Raw genomic sequence first — 16000 nt, forward strand, 5'->3', positions numbered from 1 at the left:
GTTGTTTTATTTTGTATTCCACAGCTATTCCTGCTGTGGTGAATTCAGGTTGTGAGTGACTAAAAACCACTATGTGATACAGTTTTCCTTTGTTTTTATGTTTGTGCAGCACTCCAATCTAGATGCAGCATTGTTACTAATTTCAAACAACCATTCTGGCCTTTTAAAAATCAGGTCCTTGTTATTATAGTAACAGAGCATCAGAGATGTTAGAACAAACACAACAGAATTCAACAAGGCCACAATGAGCGCCATCTTCTTCATATCTCGTTCATTAACATAATGAAGTCTCCATCTGAGGGGGAAAGACAGGAAAGGAGAGGGCACAGGGGAATTTCAGCAGTTATCTTTCTCCCCTGGGCTGACCTATAAATCCCAGTTAAAAAAAAAAAAAAAAAAGTCTGAAAGTCTGTGTTTGTCTTTCAAGAACAGCATAAAGATTTAGGAGTACACACATTATTACCACTGCTTATATCAACTCAGAACAGTCCACCAGGTGTTAGCAGTTTTGTTGGTTTCAATTTCTGTGTCATCTTCTATAGACTAGTGACCAAATGAGCTGGTCCTTTTGAACTGCCCTCTGGAGGGGTCCCATCTTTGTTTGGAGGAACTATAAATCCATCACTGCTACCACGCCCTAGCTGGTAGTAGGTGTGCAGCTGATGGACGTGGTTTCTGGAGCCTAGGTTTGGCATGCTTTTGTAGTAAACATCTTCGGCATCACCACATTTGGCCGGTGGGGGTTCGGTCTGGGTGCTGGTGGTAACACTCTCCGCGGCAGGCACACCAGCCAGTGCCGGCATGCTGGTGTACAGAGAGTCCCTATGGGGTGACTGGAGATCTTCTGTGTGCTCGTTGGTTAGCAAAGGGAAAAAGCTCTCACTGTGGTCTTGGGGGAGCCGCCTTCTGGTGTAATGGTGTGGCTGGTGGTTCTCTGCAGAGTAAACTCTTGGGGGAAGCAAAGGAGCATCAGATTCCTCATGAATGAGTTCCAGGCCCAAACTCTCCTCATGGTTAAAGGAGGTGGCGTCATCCAGGACAATGGCATCATCTTCACTCCCGCTGCCAAGGTTATTCACCAGCTTGTTCATCAGATTCCTGTTCTGTTCACTGGAGCGCTCGTGGTTGTTCAGGTAAGATGGGATATAGTTGGAAGTGAGTTCCTTCAGAATCTTTTTCTCTAGGGCGGTCTCGTTGTGGTTATAGCCACGGTCTATGATTTGCACACAGTTGCTCAGGTACTCACCACTGGCAATGCTGTAACTATTGCCATGGTTACCATTCAGTGGTAGAGTATCCATGACACTTGTATCCCTGGCATTGTTCAGAAGCCCCTCTGAAAAAGATTACAGAACACTATGACATTTACATCCAACTGGCCGTAGAACACACACACACAAACACAAAAGAAAAACACTTGACTATGAAGTATGTATAAATTGCTAGCATGTTTAAATAAGTAATAAAATGTTTGGAAGTAAACAAAAAATACTATTAAGTCTATATGTACATATTATATATACACTTGGACAATCGATAGAAACCTTAGAAATGGATAGGTATCTAAAATAAATCTTTAAAATAATAATTTTTAAAAAGCTATCAATTTGCAATTTCCACACAAACATTGCCTGATATTATCTGAAGCATATCTGGTTATAACTTAGAAAAAAAAAACAAACACAAAATTTTGGTGTAATCATTCGTTGCTTTCAATTTATACACATCAAAGTCAATTCAGTAATTCATTATCTTTAATTTTACATGTCTTAACATTAAAATAGGTATAATATTAACATAATTCATGTGTGGTGCTTTGAATATACTGTCAAAAGTAAAAGAATCAAGCACTTTCTAACAATTTGATATATAATTTTGTGAGATTCAAATTAATTCCTACACACAAAACCACAAAAGGATTATGTTAAATTTGTCAGTATGATGTAGTCATGAAATAATGCTTAGTCAGATAAGTGGCACATCAAAATAATTTGCACATAGAAACTTTCAAAACAAAACTAGTTGGATTTACTTTCTAAATTTTTTTCTACCTATAAACCCATTAGTGATTGTTTAGGGTCAGTAGGTAAGACTACAAGAAAATGTGTAAAGACACAGGGATATGATTCCTAAAAACATAGTGTTGGTATTAAAGATCCCATGCCATAATGAATGATGACTTTGTGTGCATATACTAAACTTTGAATTTAAAGGAGATTAAACATTTTATTCTGGGAAGAAATAGTTGCAGTGAAATAAAATTTAACCACATGCTTCTTCAAGGTTTTTGCATTCTCTTGAATAAACAGAAATCCAAGAATCTATAATAGTTCCAAAGTCAGTTCAAATGCAACCACGAAAGAAAATAAAACACAAACATTTAACCAATACTCGTAAATAAGAAAGGATATTTCTTTACAGAACAATTAATAGAAGAATTCTATTAAACTTCTCAATACACTACTAACTTGTGAAAATATAGCATTCATTCTATATCTGTGATGCAGTTATGTTTATCAAAACTGAACTCGTTCATGGCTGGTTTAAATAAAGTGTGGACTCTATTTTATACGGACTTCTGATGCATACTCTGTACTCAAGTAACAGTTCCCCAAAACAGGAATGCATAAAATATTCATTAAAAAGCAGCCATCACAGACATAGGGTGAAGCGATTTATTTTCATGTTATAAGATATCTTGTAGACAAATCCACAATGTTAAGAAAAATAAAAGTAAATGCTCTTTAAAGGGCCATATGTGATGGGTGATTGCTGCTGAGGAGGGCGCTATGGTATGCTGGATGGTTATGGTTGAGTGACTGATGCATTGAAACGTGTGTATTATTTCTGTTGTCAATGCATTAGGTACAGGTTGGAAACAGCCATAGTAAAATAAAGTGGGTATGCTGCATGGGACATACATTTGTATGATGGAATGTACTAATAAAAATTAAAAGTTTATGCATTACTTAGCAAAAATAAATGCTTAATTTAAAAACAATTTAACTCACACAAACATTACATGAGACTTAAAAACTATGTTGATCATGTGACACAGTAAAAGAATCAGACAACAAAAGCGTCTAATCTCTATTAACATAAATTTATTTAAGTCGATTCATAGGCTCTTTAGTTTTTAAATTGTGAGATGAACTGTTTTTAATAACTACATCATCTATATGTGATGCAATAAAAGTGAACTAAAAAAAATTACATTTGATATGCAATGTTTAGCTTTACTCCCATACTTGTCTCTCTGTAGGGCTCTAAACGACAGCATGAAGAAAAGGAAAGAAAAAACAACAAGTAAGCTTACAGCGACAGTAGAAGAAACATGAGTAAAAAGCAAATTGATGATATGCAGAAAAAAGAGTCAAAGGAAATAATTTCCACTGCCCCAAAATTCATGAGTCTGTGTTACATGGTTTATCATAATTAAAAATACTGAAATGTTAGTCAGAAAATAAGAAACCCCTCTTAACACATGCTAATAAAATGAGACTTTAATAAGCGTTCGTACAGTTTATAAATGTCAAACAAAAACACATTTATTTTAAAGTTAAGATTATTACACCAACCGAGGAGAGTAAAGATTTGAGTGCAAGCCATGACAATTCCCACAACTATATTTCAATAATCCGTATATTATGTGTATGTTTATCTGAACATACCTGCTTCTAAGGAATGTTATTTAACTTTAAAATTTTTCAGTGAAATTATATCAAATCTTTAGCTTGTATACAGAGAAAAAAAACCACAGTTGTAGGTTTCCATAATTGTGTGTTTTTCCTTTATGTATCTTTTCTCTTCATGTAAAAAGGTATCTTTCCCCCACTGTACCTATACAAATGCTTCTTATCATTTGTGAATAATACTGATCAGAACTGTCATTTCTGGAACTCTTATTCAAAAGTTGTGTAACTATGGAGAAAGAAAAAGGTTAAATCCAACCATTATTCGGTATCAAGACAACGTGAGGGGAAGAAAAATACCACCATCAATACCAGATTTTCTTCAGGATTGTTGCATAATCATTTGCAATCAAACAATTTTAGAGTTAATCCTTTAAAAAACAATCCTAGCAAAATTATTTTGAAAAAAAAAAAACACACTCATATTTTAATCAGGTCCTAAAGGACAGCTCTTGCTGAATTTGTTTACAGGAAGGTTAAATCATCACAAACATAAAAACCAGGAAGCTCATTGGGCTAGCTCATTTCAGGAGATCCCAGCTGATTATACATTAACCATTGCTTTAGAGATACGGTTTTTGGACTTAGAAGTTGATTCGTTTCTCAGAAAAGACCAACAATATTTCAAAATGGAGAGGAAAGTTCTTTTAAAGTTTCCAAAACACTTTAGAAAAATAATTTGAAGAGCCAAACCAGTATATTAACAGATGGAAATCGTTTGTAAGCTCATCATGGCTCCTTCCCTAAATGACAGAATTTTAGAACTGGAAAGCCCACGAGAGATGACTGAAGTTCAGCCCCTGCTTTTCAGGGATGAAGAAACTACAGCCAAGACAGGCTGAGCCCCATCTAACCCCAACCTGCTAATGGTGGCAGAACTGAGATCGGAAAGGAAATCTCCAAGATTTCCTCTGTGCACCGCCACCTATGTCCTCTTCATATCCGCCTTAGGCTTTGAAGCCATAACAGAATATTTATTTATATATTTTATAATATAATCTTGTAATCTTACCGACTATAACATATCCTTCATTATATCCTGTCCTAAGGGTATGTCTTTCTTTAAGTTGGAGGATAGAATTAAATTACTTTAAAATGTAAATTATTTTGTAAAATCATGACTTCCTCTCTATTTTATGTCTTGTTGACAGGTTAATCTATAGCAAGATTTATCTTACAAAAATTGAATTCTCTAGCACTGACAAGATGATAATGGTCCAGAAATACTATGCATGAAGTTTTAAATATTTCCACAGACAGACTCTGAATCCAATATAATAAAAGTAGATTAGTCATCTTTATTCCTAACTCTATACGCTTCAGTAACTCTATAAACACATCTCTACATATTTTAAGTAAAGATATTACAAACAAATATGGATACTTTAAATCTGAATGCTTCTTTGCTTGGATAGCACGGGTGCAACTGAATTAAGAGAACCCACAGAACAGAACCAAGCGGTAATTCAACATAAACCACTGCAGTACATACCGAGCCACCTATATTTCATGTAAGATTTCCCCTTGCCAGTAAGAATATTAAGTGCATTCATCTGAAAGCATAAGATTAGTAGCAACATGACAAACACTAAGATATATTTTTGGTCAGTGGTAAAAAGAATTACATTAAGCACTACTATAGTTTAACATCTTAACAAATTTTTACACATAAAACAGTTAAACAATCTCACTTCTGACTCTGATAAACATGAATAAAATTATTTACTCTCATTTTTAAGAAAAGTCAGTAGACTTAATTTACTGACAAACACAATAAATCCATTCAGAAGAATCCTTTGTGTATTTATTGATAATCTTAAGAGCAGTATTCAGTAATAAATTTCACAGGAATAAAACTTTATACCTATATGGTATTATTTTAAATGTTGTGTTGAGAAAACTTCACTTTCATAGTGTTTATAGTAGTGTTCCATCCTTAGAAAAATCCCCTAATTTATGATACCGGTAAAAATAAAATACGAAGGCAGATATTGAATTAGGGAAAACATAGATTAATAATTATTAGTTGTTCATTACACAAGGCATTAGAAATTATATCTGATAAAAAAGCTGAAGAAAAGGTTATTTAAATTTTTATTTGTTTTATAACAATATTAAATAAATTAAACAATTTTTATGGTTTTTTAACAACTCTTTGCATAAAGTGAATGTAGAATAGATTTAATTTGCAGATACAATGCAAATCTTCACCTAACATTACTGAAAACTTACTGATATGTCAGTACATTGTAAAATGTTTATAATGACACAATTATCTGTCACTTAGCCTAATTTAAAAAAAAAACACAAGCGTTCAAAGGTCTGCAAAATTGTTCTGTCCAGCCACATTTATTGTGTTGTGAAATGTACAGTTCATTGAGTGCCACAGTGAAACAGGGACATCGACAAAGGAGAGACGACTCCGAAGGGGAACCATGAAGGAGGACCCAGAAGCTATCTCATACTGATGGCACTAGGGAAATGGAGGACCGGAAGAAGCCAGATGAGCTGCTTTCAAAGTATTTAAAAGGACTGACACTGAGAGCAGAAGAATACTTTGCTCTTCTTTGCTCTAGAGGGCAAATCAAAGCGTCCTGCCCAGAGGCAAATTTCAGCTCACTGGAAGGAAAAAATATATGTAACAAATGCAGCATTTCAACCATTGCAAGTCTGAAATCCTGAGGTCAGAAGGGTCCCATCAGAGAGGCACACGGGCTGACAGAACGTCAGGGTCCATGAGCTCTGTTCCTTCTTTTGATTCTAAGACAGGCAGGCCTTATGGAACTTGATAAATCAAAAGTTCCCTTAATTACTTCATCTTAGTGAGAAACAGCTTGACCATATTCCTGAAGTCACTTCTGTGTTACTGACTTCAGTATTTTTAAGATAATTTAACATCATCCTACGTATCTGACAAGGTGTCACGTAGGAAACTCAGAAGGTTTTAGACACCCAATGGCAGTGCTGTAACACACACACTTGTATGGAACAGCCATCCACACTGAGTTTTACTCACTCGCGACACTCATATTTCACCTCTGACTGAGAAAGAAAAGAAAGCACAAAGATGCCCACTGAGAATAACAGGAATTTTATTCAAAATTGCCTGGGAAAGCTAAATATGGCTAATCTAACACATCCAACTTCAAAGAACCACTTAAGCCTCTTTGTTACAGTGAATTTTCTTTCAAATATAATATTACATAATTGGATCCCTAACTAGGGCTTTTCCTTTAGGAAACTTTTATTTGAATAGTTCTTTCCTGTGGTCTCTTCCATAGGATATGGATATTTTTAATTTCTTGCGCTTCAATACATTTTTTTATTCTTAGAAAAGGTAGAGTCATGTCCAAACACTTATAATAGAAGTGGTTTTAAAGAGATTTATGGTTATTTATTTGACATGAGATTAAACTTTTTTATCCTTTAAAGCTGGAGGATATTCAGAAGAACCATATCCCAAAGCCTTGTTTTTCACACATAGCCACAGTAGGGGGGGAAAAAAAATCATGACCTTCCTGAGCCAGCTCACCTTGGTAATGGCAAGCTAGTGTGGAACCTGACTTGCTATTGTTCAGTTCAGTAGCAAACTGAATGGCTCGTTTCTCCACGGCTTAGTTCCATGTAATTTTCCATGGAGTTGGCCTAAGTGCTTTCACCAATACTGATGCCTCGCGCCTAGAGTGTGCGTCATGGCTTAATAACGTAAGCTCATTTTCTTGGTCTTATAACACTGAGACTCTTGAATCAAGTCCTCCTTTATCTTACTTACCTTAAGCAAATGTCTCATTTCTCAAAATAAATACATAGGTATTTAATATAGAAATTAATCAACAACAAGAAAAGCACTGACACATCACAATACATTTTAAAACGTTACAAACACAGATTGATGAGTCAAGCATTTGTTTATCAGAAGGAAGGGATCCAGCTGTTACTAAGGAAAACCTAAGGAAAATGGAAAATAAAAGCACCAAGAGGGGTGGAAGGAGTCTGTGTGTCTGCTTCCAAAAGAAGGAAAGGCAGGTGGAAGGAAAGAAAAATAGAATGTGGCCATAAAAGCTACATAAAATGGGACTCTCACTTGAAAAAATTAAGATAAACTCCAGCACACCTTGTGCGTTGTACATGCTGACAGAAGGGTTGTTACAGACCGCCGGTTCCCCAAGCAATGTATTATAGGGATTGTTAGTACCATGCGGACGAAGCAGAGCATTGCTTATAAGATGATTAGCCATGGCTCCTGGAGCAGCCCCATAGAAAGACAGAGAAAAAAAAAAGGTCAATCAGGCAAATGTGTTTGAAAAAAAGAAAGGAAACATTTAGAATGACAACAGTTGATACAGTCCTGATTACAGGCAGGCAGCTAATTAGACTCAAAAATATATGCCACTAAAGCACACGTTTCCAATAATGCACATATCCGAGAGTCAGTGGGAAAGAAAATGGTTTACAATGTTGATTAAGCCACATTTAGGGTGTTCTCTTTCCCAAAGTGTAAGCAAGAATTTATTCCCATGCTTGCTAAAAATTAAAAAGAAAAATTAAAATTAAAAAAAGCAAAATACAGTCTTCCATACAAACAAAACAAAACAAAACAAAAGCTGGAAAAAAAATTAAAGCACAGAAAGAAAAGCCAAAATAAACAAAACATTCCCTCATTCACAGAAACCACTGGGTTGTTCTCAATGAAAATTAAAAAAAGAATAAAAGGCAACATTTACGATAAAACACTTATTTGGAGAGCAGTTGTTGACACAACAGAAGAATTTGACATTTCTTAAAATTCTATGGAAAGGATTTCCTTAAGATGAAATAAAATAATACATAATCACTCTTATTAGTACACCGTAGTAAGCATACTAATTAGGTGAATTTACAAATCTGATAAAATAATCATATGGATGTTATTTTAAAATATTTTTAAAAAATATGCACTCTGTAATATCCAGCACATATATAATTCCATTTTCCATTTTCCAACTGGTTGTTTGAACTTTGGCACAGCAAAGTCGCAGAGTAAAATTATTTCATCTCTTTGTGAATAGAGGTACTTAGTTCCAAACATATCATCAGTATGAGTTGTAACCTCCCACTTTCCAAAACTGCTTAACCAAAAAAACCCAAAAGATCACAGTAACAGTTTTATTAAATATAATTAGGTCATGTATAAAATGAAGGCAGAATGCATTTTTATGTTAATTGATAAAGAAAATGTGACTGAGGACAGGAAAATGTAAATTGTATGGGGATAGTCGGGTTGAACACAAATAAATGGTTACTTTAATATATACATTAGAGAATGAAAATATGATCTACAGACCAGGAGAAAATATTTGCTAACAAATGCACACATATTTGCAATTCAACAAAAGATTAGTATCTGGAATATTGAAAGAACTCTCAAACGTCAACAGTAAAACAACAACAATAAAAAACCCCAAAACAGAAAACAAACAAACAAACAAACAAAAAAACCCAATCCAATTAGAGAACGGGCCAAAGACATAAACAGACATTTCATAGCAGAGGATATACAGGTGACAAACAAGCCCATGAAAAGAAATGCTATTATCTATAGGGGAAATACAGTTTAAAATAGCAACATGATATCACTAGACACTGGAAATTTCAGTGGTGACAAAATTAAATGCTGGCGAGGGTGAAAAGAAAGTGATCATTCACACTTCGCTGGGGGAATGTAAGAGAGTACAGCTACTCTGGAAAATAGTTAGGCAGTTACTTATAGAACTAACCATGCAGTTATGGTACCACCCGGTGATTGTACTCTTGGACACTCATCCCAGATGAAATGGAAACTTATGTCTCCATAAAAACCTATTCGTGGATGTTCACGCAGCTCTATTTATAATAGTCTGTAACAGGAAACAGCCCATAATTTCAGCTGGTGAATGGTTTAACAATCTGTGGCACGTCCTTACAATGGAATACTACTCAGCAATAAAAAGGAACGGGTACTGATACACATAACAAACTGGATGAATTGCTGGATAATGAGAGAGAGTAAAAAAGACAATCCAAAAGGTTATGTACTAAATGATTCCATATATATGGAGATTATTTATTTATAATACATATTTATAATTTATTAATATATATAAATTTTATTAAATATTAAGTATTTTTAATATAGATACCATTCTTGAAATGACAAAATTATAGAAACGGGGAAGAGATTAGTGGTTGATAGAGTTAAAGATGCAAGGGGGAGGGAAGCGGATGTGGTCATATGGTTATAAACAGGCAACATGAGGCTTCCTTGTGGTTATGGAGCTACTCTGTGTCTGGACTACGGTGCTGTAACCACCACCTACTCTTGTGATAGAATTGCATTGAACTAAACACACACACACGCACACACAAATACAACTAAGTATAAGTAATATTGAAGACATCTGAACAAGATTGCTAGATATTGGTCAATATCTTCGCCATGATTTCGTAGTACAGTTTTACAAAGATAGTATTGAGGAACACCGGGTACAAGGTACACAATCGTTTCATTATTTCATATAACAGCAAACGGATCCAGGATTATCTCAAAATAATAAGTAATCTATATTGAATGAATGAAACAAAAACGTTTAGTAACTTGTAGAAAATGTAAAGGGCGCCTGGGTGGCTGTTTCTGCCTTTGGCTCAGGTCACAATCCCAGAGTCCTGGGATCGAGTCCTGCATCAGGCTCTCTGCTCAGCGGGGAGCCTGCTTCCTCCTCTCTCTCTGCCTGCCTCTCTGCCTACTTGTGATCTCTTTCTCTCTCTCTCACTGTGTCAAATAAATAAACAAAACCTTTAAAAAAATGTAAAAAAAAAAAGGAGAAAAAGCTTGGCTATGATAGTTTTTTATTTTTATTTTTTTCAAAAATCAAAGCTCTTTGTGATACAGTAAATTATCAGTCAAATAATGCATACTTTATCTCATTTTTAATTTTTTTTTTAAATAGATTCTATGCCCAACACGGTGCTTGAAATGATGACCCCGAGATCAAGAGCTGCGTGCTCTACTGGGCCAGCCACGTGGCCCAAATAACACATACTGTAACCTCTAGATTTACAGGACAATATAGCTTCTCAGATCTCTAGAGCCGCATTGATTCCTTTAGGAAATAAGCCATGTGCCTGTATTCTATATAACCTGCAAAGAATTAGCACAGAATTTTTCACTTATTAAATGAGAATTTGCTGAAGTTGTACAACATATACATTCAAATGGTTTTAACACAGTTGAGATGGCAGATCTTTAATTTATCATACAGTGAGTCATTCAGGCTATTACTTTCCACCGATAAATACATAGAATACTAGCAGAAAAACTACCAAGAGTTGGCTACAGTGCCTTTCAGGTAAGAAATGGAATACTGTAAATCTTAAGCATGTGTATCGTTGATGTTACACAAATTTAAAATTGTTAGAGACTACACTGGGTCTGCACAACCTTTTTAAAAAGCAAATTACCTGTAAATTGTACCTGCTTCCTAAATATTTATTATTATAGCTTCTTTCAAGTAAAAAGGAAAGTGAGTCTTCCAAAACAAATAATTACTCTCTAAAATTATTCTAAGAATTTCAATAGAAAATGAAAGGTGCAAACCACTTAAAATGAACTAGGGTAAAAACCTTAGAGATATAAAATTGCTCAAAATTATTACATTCCTTCACAGATCAAATAAGGGTTAGACCTTTGTGGCTGGGGCTTATATCTGTATTTCTCTACATTTTCTTTCATGACTACATATGACTTAATTTGAACTAAATAAAAAACAAATAAGCTACAAAGACTGTCTGCTACTCCCCTCCTTGCTTCATATAGATTACAAAAGAAAATATTCTTTTGTCATATCTGTCTCTATATGTATTCTTTTCTATACCAGTAAAAGAATACACTCTTTAGTGCTTTAGGATAAGGAAATAGGGGAGTTGGGAAGAACCAATCACAAGCAAAAAGCAGGGGAATCAATATTCTGTGTTCTCTTTATCATTGTTTATTAAAAAAATTAAAAATATAAGGACATAAAATTTAATCATACAAAAATGGAGTTCTGTAATTGAATTCTAATGCAGCTATCAAAATTGTGATAGAAAATCCATCTGGTTCTATCTTTCCTACCATAAAGTTCTCTTTTGGTTTTTTAAAGTATTTTCTAGTTTTCGATTGTACTTGAAGACACCTTTATTAATCAATCTACTAACGTAGGAAGACTGAGTTTTTTAATCAATTCCTGCTAATCTGGAAAGGCCAGCAACCATCACAGAAATGCGATTGGTACACAGCCACGCTGTGACACAATCTTGATTAAACGGAACAACGTTCAGTCCCAGCCACATGGCTTTGGTAGGTGGCTTCCTCAAATCGGGGCACAGTCCAGATCAGATAGTGATCTTACAGCCAAATGTGTGACATGCAGAGATCCACCTGCCTTTAAATTTACAACCACACAAACGCTTATAAAAACAGTCTAAAACTTTCCAACAAAATACACTTGTTTATCATTGGTATTAAGGGCCTTTTTCCTGATAGAAAGTGAATCAGTTATACATCAGGTTTATGGATTTGCTAGTTTGAAAGAAGAAGGGATATGTCTGAGTAACTAATCAGTTATCTATCATTTGATTCCCCTAGTGTAAGAAGGCGATCCTTTTTCCATGGACATTCAAAGCTTGCAAGAGCTCATTTTTCCTGTTGCCATTCCAAACAAGAGCAACAAGGCATTATCACATGGTTCCTACAGTCCCCACTCACAGTTAGTCACATCAATGGTACCACCTTTGAAAGGTGGCCCTTACTGTGTCAGAAACACGAGCTTTTTGCCAATGTCTAGAACTCTGAAGTGAAAACTTGTATAGAACCTGTCTTCTTGGGTCTTTAGTGTGCCAAGTTACTTTTGTCCTTTCCTATAGCTGCACTGCGTTTCACTTGTCTGTGCTGAAGCCTATGCTGTTTGCTTCTGGCTGTTTCCCCAATTTACTCAGGTCACTTTGAATTCTGATACTATTTTCCAAGGTTCTGTCCATCCTGTCTCTTCCTCTTCCCTCCGACTAACTCCTGATTTGTAAACTTCCTTCCTAATAGCTGTGAAATTGCGGCAGACTTCCAAGAAGATAGGTGTTTACAGACCATCTGTCACTGTTTCTCAGCTGAAAGTTAAGCTTACTGGTTAGTCAGGCTGAAGACACAAATAGGCTGATGTTGCGGGGTTGAGGAAAAGATAGTTACAATACTGCATATGGGAAAAGAACGTTTATGTGCAAATTTCACTGGAATGTAAGCCCCAGGAAAGCATGCAACACATGGGGTTTAATTACTACCCTTATACCAAGTGTCTAGAATAGTTCCTGGGGCTCAGCGATATTTGTTATTTATGAAAAAAAAAGTGAACTTGGGGCACCTGGGTGGCTCAGTGGGTTAAAGCCTCTGCCTTCGGCTCAGGTCATGATCCCAGGGTCCTGGGATCGAGCCCCACATCGGGCTCTCTGCTCAGCAGGGACCCTGCTTCCTCCTTTCTCTCTGCCTACTTGTGATCTCTGTCTGTCAAATAAATAAATAAAATCTTTAAAAAAAATGTGAACTCTATGGCAACCTTCATGTATCAAACTAAAGCAAGTAATTTTATCAATTATGAGCAGTCTTAGAATTTGAACAAATTTCTTAGGAGCATCAATCGTCCAATCCCTATGTAATTTCTTCCTTTCCTTCTAACACTGTACCAGGTCCTATACTATTGAAATTTTAAAGCAGAAATAGACACTCATATAATTATTTGGAAATTCAAAATGCACCTGAATGCTAACTGCAGATAATATGATAAGAGGGGGAAAATAGCTTAGCACAGTGTGCTGAAAAGAGCTCAAAGTAAAAAATCTCCAAGTGACTATGTAAGAATAACTACTCCTTCATTATCTGATTCACTAAATCCTGGCTACATTCTAGTCAAAACTGCTCCTTTACCATCACAAACAAGGGTTAGCTCTTTAAGAAAACCATGGAAAAGGAATTAAATTGAATTTCAATATACGCGAATCATCAATAAAGCTGTCCACAGAGAGCCTAACACAAGATCTTTTCTGGCAAAAACGGGACACAAAGCATAAAGGGCTTTCATACTCTATCCTGAAAAACTCTGGGAAGTTTTTCTGATGATTATTTGAAAGTCGGATCCTAAAGCCATTAAAAAACACTAAATGTAAAATCACAGATCTTTTAAGAAGAGTCTTTCTTCTTTTTTACTTAGTTTCTATCTGAAGATGGAAAAGTTTTTGAATGAGTGCAATTTGAATGGAATAATAACGAGTACACTCTTTTCAAATCCATAGTTTTACCATGAAACTGTTGTATTTCTTTCCTTATGAAAATAAAATAGGTGTTTTGACACGGGGAGGCCTTGAACGACAGGATTGTCTAGGTTGGTTCAGTGTGATACGTGTAATTGAGGCCTGGAAATTGAACGTAGAGCGGCAGGCTCTGAAACTGTGAAGTAAAAAAATAGATCTGAAAAAGAGATGACAGTTGAATCCCACTTGAATCCATATTATATCATTCAGAAACCTAATTCAAACAACGTTTCTTCTTGACAGCAGGCTAACAAAAGTACACTGAAAAGCTCTTAAAATAACTTGAGTTGTCACTCTGCTCTGCCCCTCACACTTTTTTTTTTTTAATGTGCTTTCATTCTTATTTGTTCTTACGGGGGAAAGCCAAGTTGTCTAGTTCTAGACCTTGGTGTTTTAATGAACCAGCTGAATACACCATTCTTGAGAGTTGCATACCAACATTACTAATTTTTAAATTCTTGTTATTTATGAATATCTAGGATGGTAAATGTTCGTTTCATTCCAATAGAACAGTTTTACCTGGATAGGTCTTTCTTCTTTAATATACCTTGTCCTCCATTCTGTTCCCTTATGGTTCTCTCTCCCTTGACATGACATATTTTGCTTTTATGAAGTCGTTTCCAAAACATATATTGACTAATGCATATAAATCAGAGCTCTGTAGAAAGCAGAGTTACTACTGGATGACACAGCTCTGCTTCGGTCTTCAGAACTTGACTTTGGCCCATAATGGAGACTTTTCATACAAGTAAAGAATAGTTTCACTGAAGATGGCATTTTTCATGGAATTATAATACTAACTTTGGTATTAAGCAAGGGATCTTTTACCAAAAGATGGTATATATTGAGCTGTGAGACTCTTAAAATTGAATGTAAAACTGTATATTTGTGTCGTTAGTTATACGTGCACACATGACTGCATTTCTTTCTTGTGAAAGTGTCCCGTGACTCTGATTTCTTTACAAAGAGCTAAGAACACTGGTATAGAGAAAAAAAAAAAAAGAAAAAGAGATAAGTCTTTTTCTTTAGCGCGTGAACTATATTATAAACAAGAAAACTGGAAAAAGTGAATCAAAAGTACCCCCAAATACATCTTATGACTATAAGAATCACCTGATGAGCTGCTGTATAATGTACTAGAGAAAGGTTATAACTTAGAATTTAGAAGTGAGTAAGATTTTAGTATTGTTTAATCTATTACCATCATTTACCACATAAAGAAACATTTATAAGCCCAGAGACATTGATAATTTATTCAAGGTCACACCTGACTCTGGTAATTTTATTCAAACACATTTCAATCAGTGATTTTCAAACATTTTTTAGCATCTTCTCCCAAAAATATGTTTCAGTGAAATTTTATCAGGAGCCTTATAGGAATGCATTACTTCTCTCTCATCTGCTTTTCTGTAATGCTCAATTATTTAATTTCCATATTCATGTATTCACTAATATTACATAAACAAACAAAAATGAAAGCTAATCAACAAAGAGACTTCCAGAACTCTGGAGAACGGATTCAATAGGTATTATCTATTGTAATCATTTTTTCCTATTTTTTCTTTGTCTGCATAACAATATAATATCAACATCACACACAATCTACAGAAAGAGTGCAAAAATGATCACGTTCAATTTTAAAGGGCTACTTTATAAAATAGCAACAGCCGTTTGAATCAAGACTAAGTTGTTTATAATAATGAACAAAACTAAAAGAATCTATGTGCTATCCTTAAAAATAATATAAAAATCGCAGAAAATATAATTTTATAATTTGTACTATTTTTATTCAAATAATTAATGAAGTTATGAAGTGTCAAAGAAGAAATACTTCATTGAAAGCCAAGAACCCTTTCAGAATTTTTTTCTAAAGTCATAAATTGAAGAGCTGACATCTTGATTTATCACACTGTGCACTTTTAACAGCCAACAAGTTTGCTATTAAATTTTAATCAACC

At 34.9% G+C, this 16000-nt stretch overlaps 1 protein-coding gene across 1 annotated transcript in view; it reads right to left on the reverse strand.

The window, feature by feature from the left end:
- Positions 1-392: 392 nt before the first annotated feature.
- Positions 393-16000, reverse strand: part of LOC111148839 (adhesion G protein-coupled receptor L3) — a 570699-nt gene continuing 555091 nt past the window's right edge. The window contains exons 23-25 of the mRNA XM_022505656.1: positions 7807-7935; positions 3249-3266; positions 393-1336 (exon numbers count right to left, since the gene is read on the reverse strand). Of these exons, the coding sequence (XP_022361364.1) occupies positions 537-1336; positions 3249-3266; positions 7807-7935 (947 nt within the window). The 3' untranslated portion in view covers positions 393-536. The remainder of the gene's footprint in view (positions 1337-3248; positions 3267-7806; positions 7936-16000) is intronic.

The sequence above is a fragment of the Enhydra lutris genome, unplaced genomic scaffold, assembly GCF_002288905.1.
Source record: "Enhydra lutris kenyoni isolate GAN:26980312 unplaced genomic scaffold, ASM228890v2 scaffoldscaffold21, whole genome shotgun sequence".
Classification (NCBI taxonomy): Eukaryota; Metazoa; Chordata; class Mammalia; order Carnivora; family Mustelidae; genus Enhydra; species Enhydra lutris.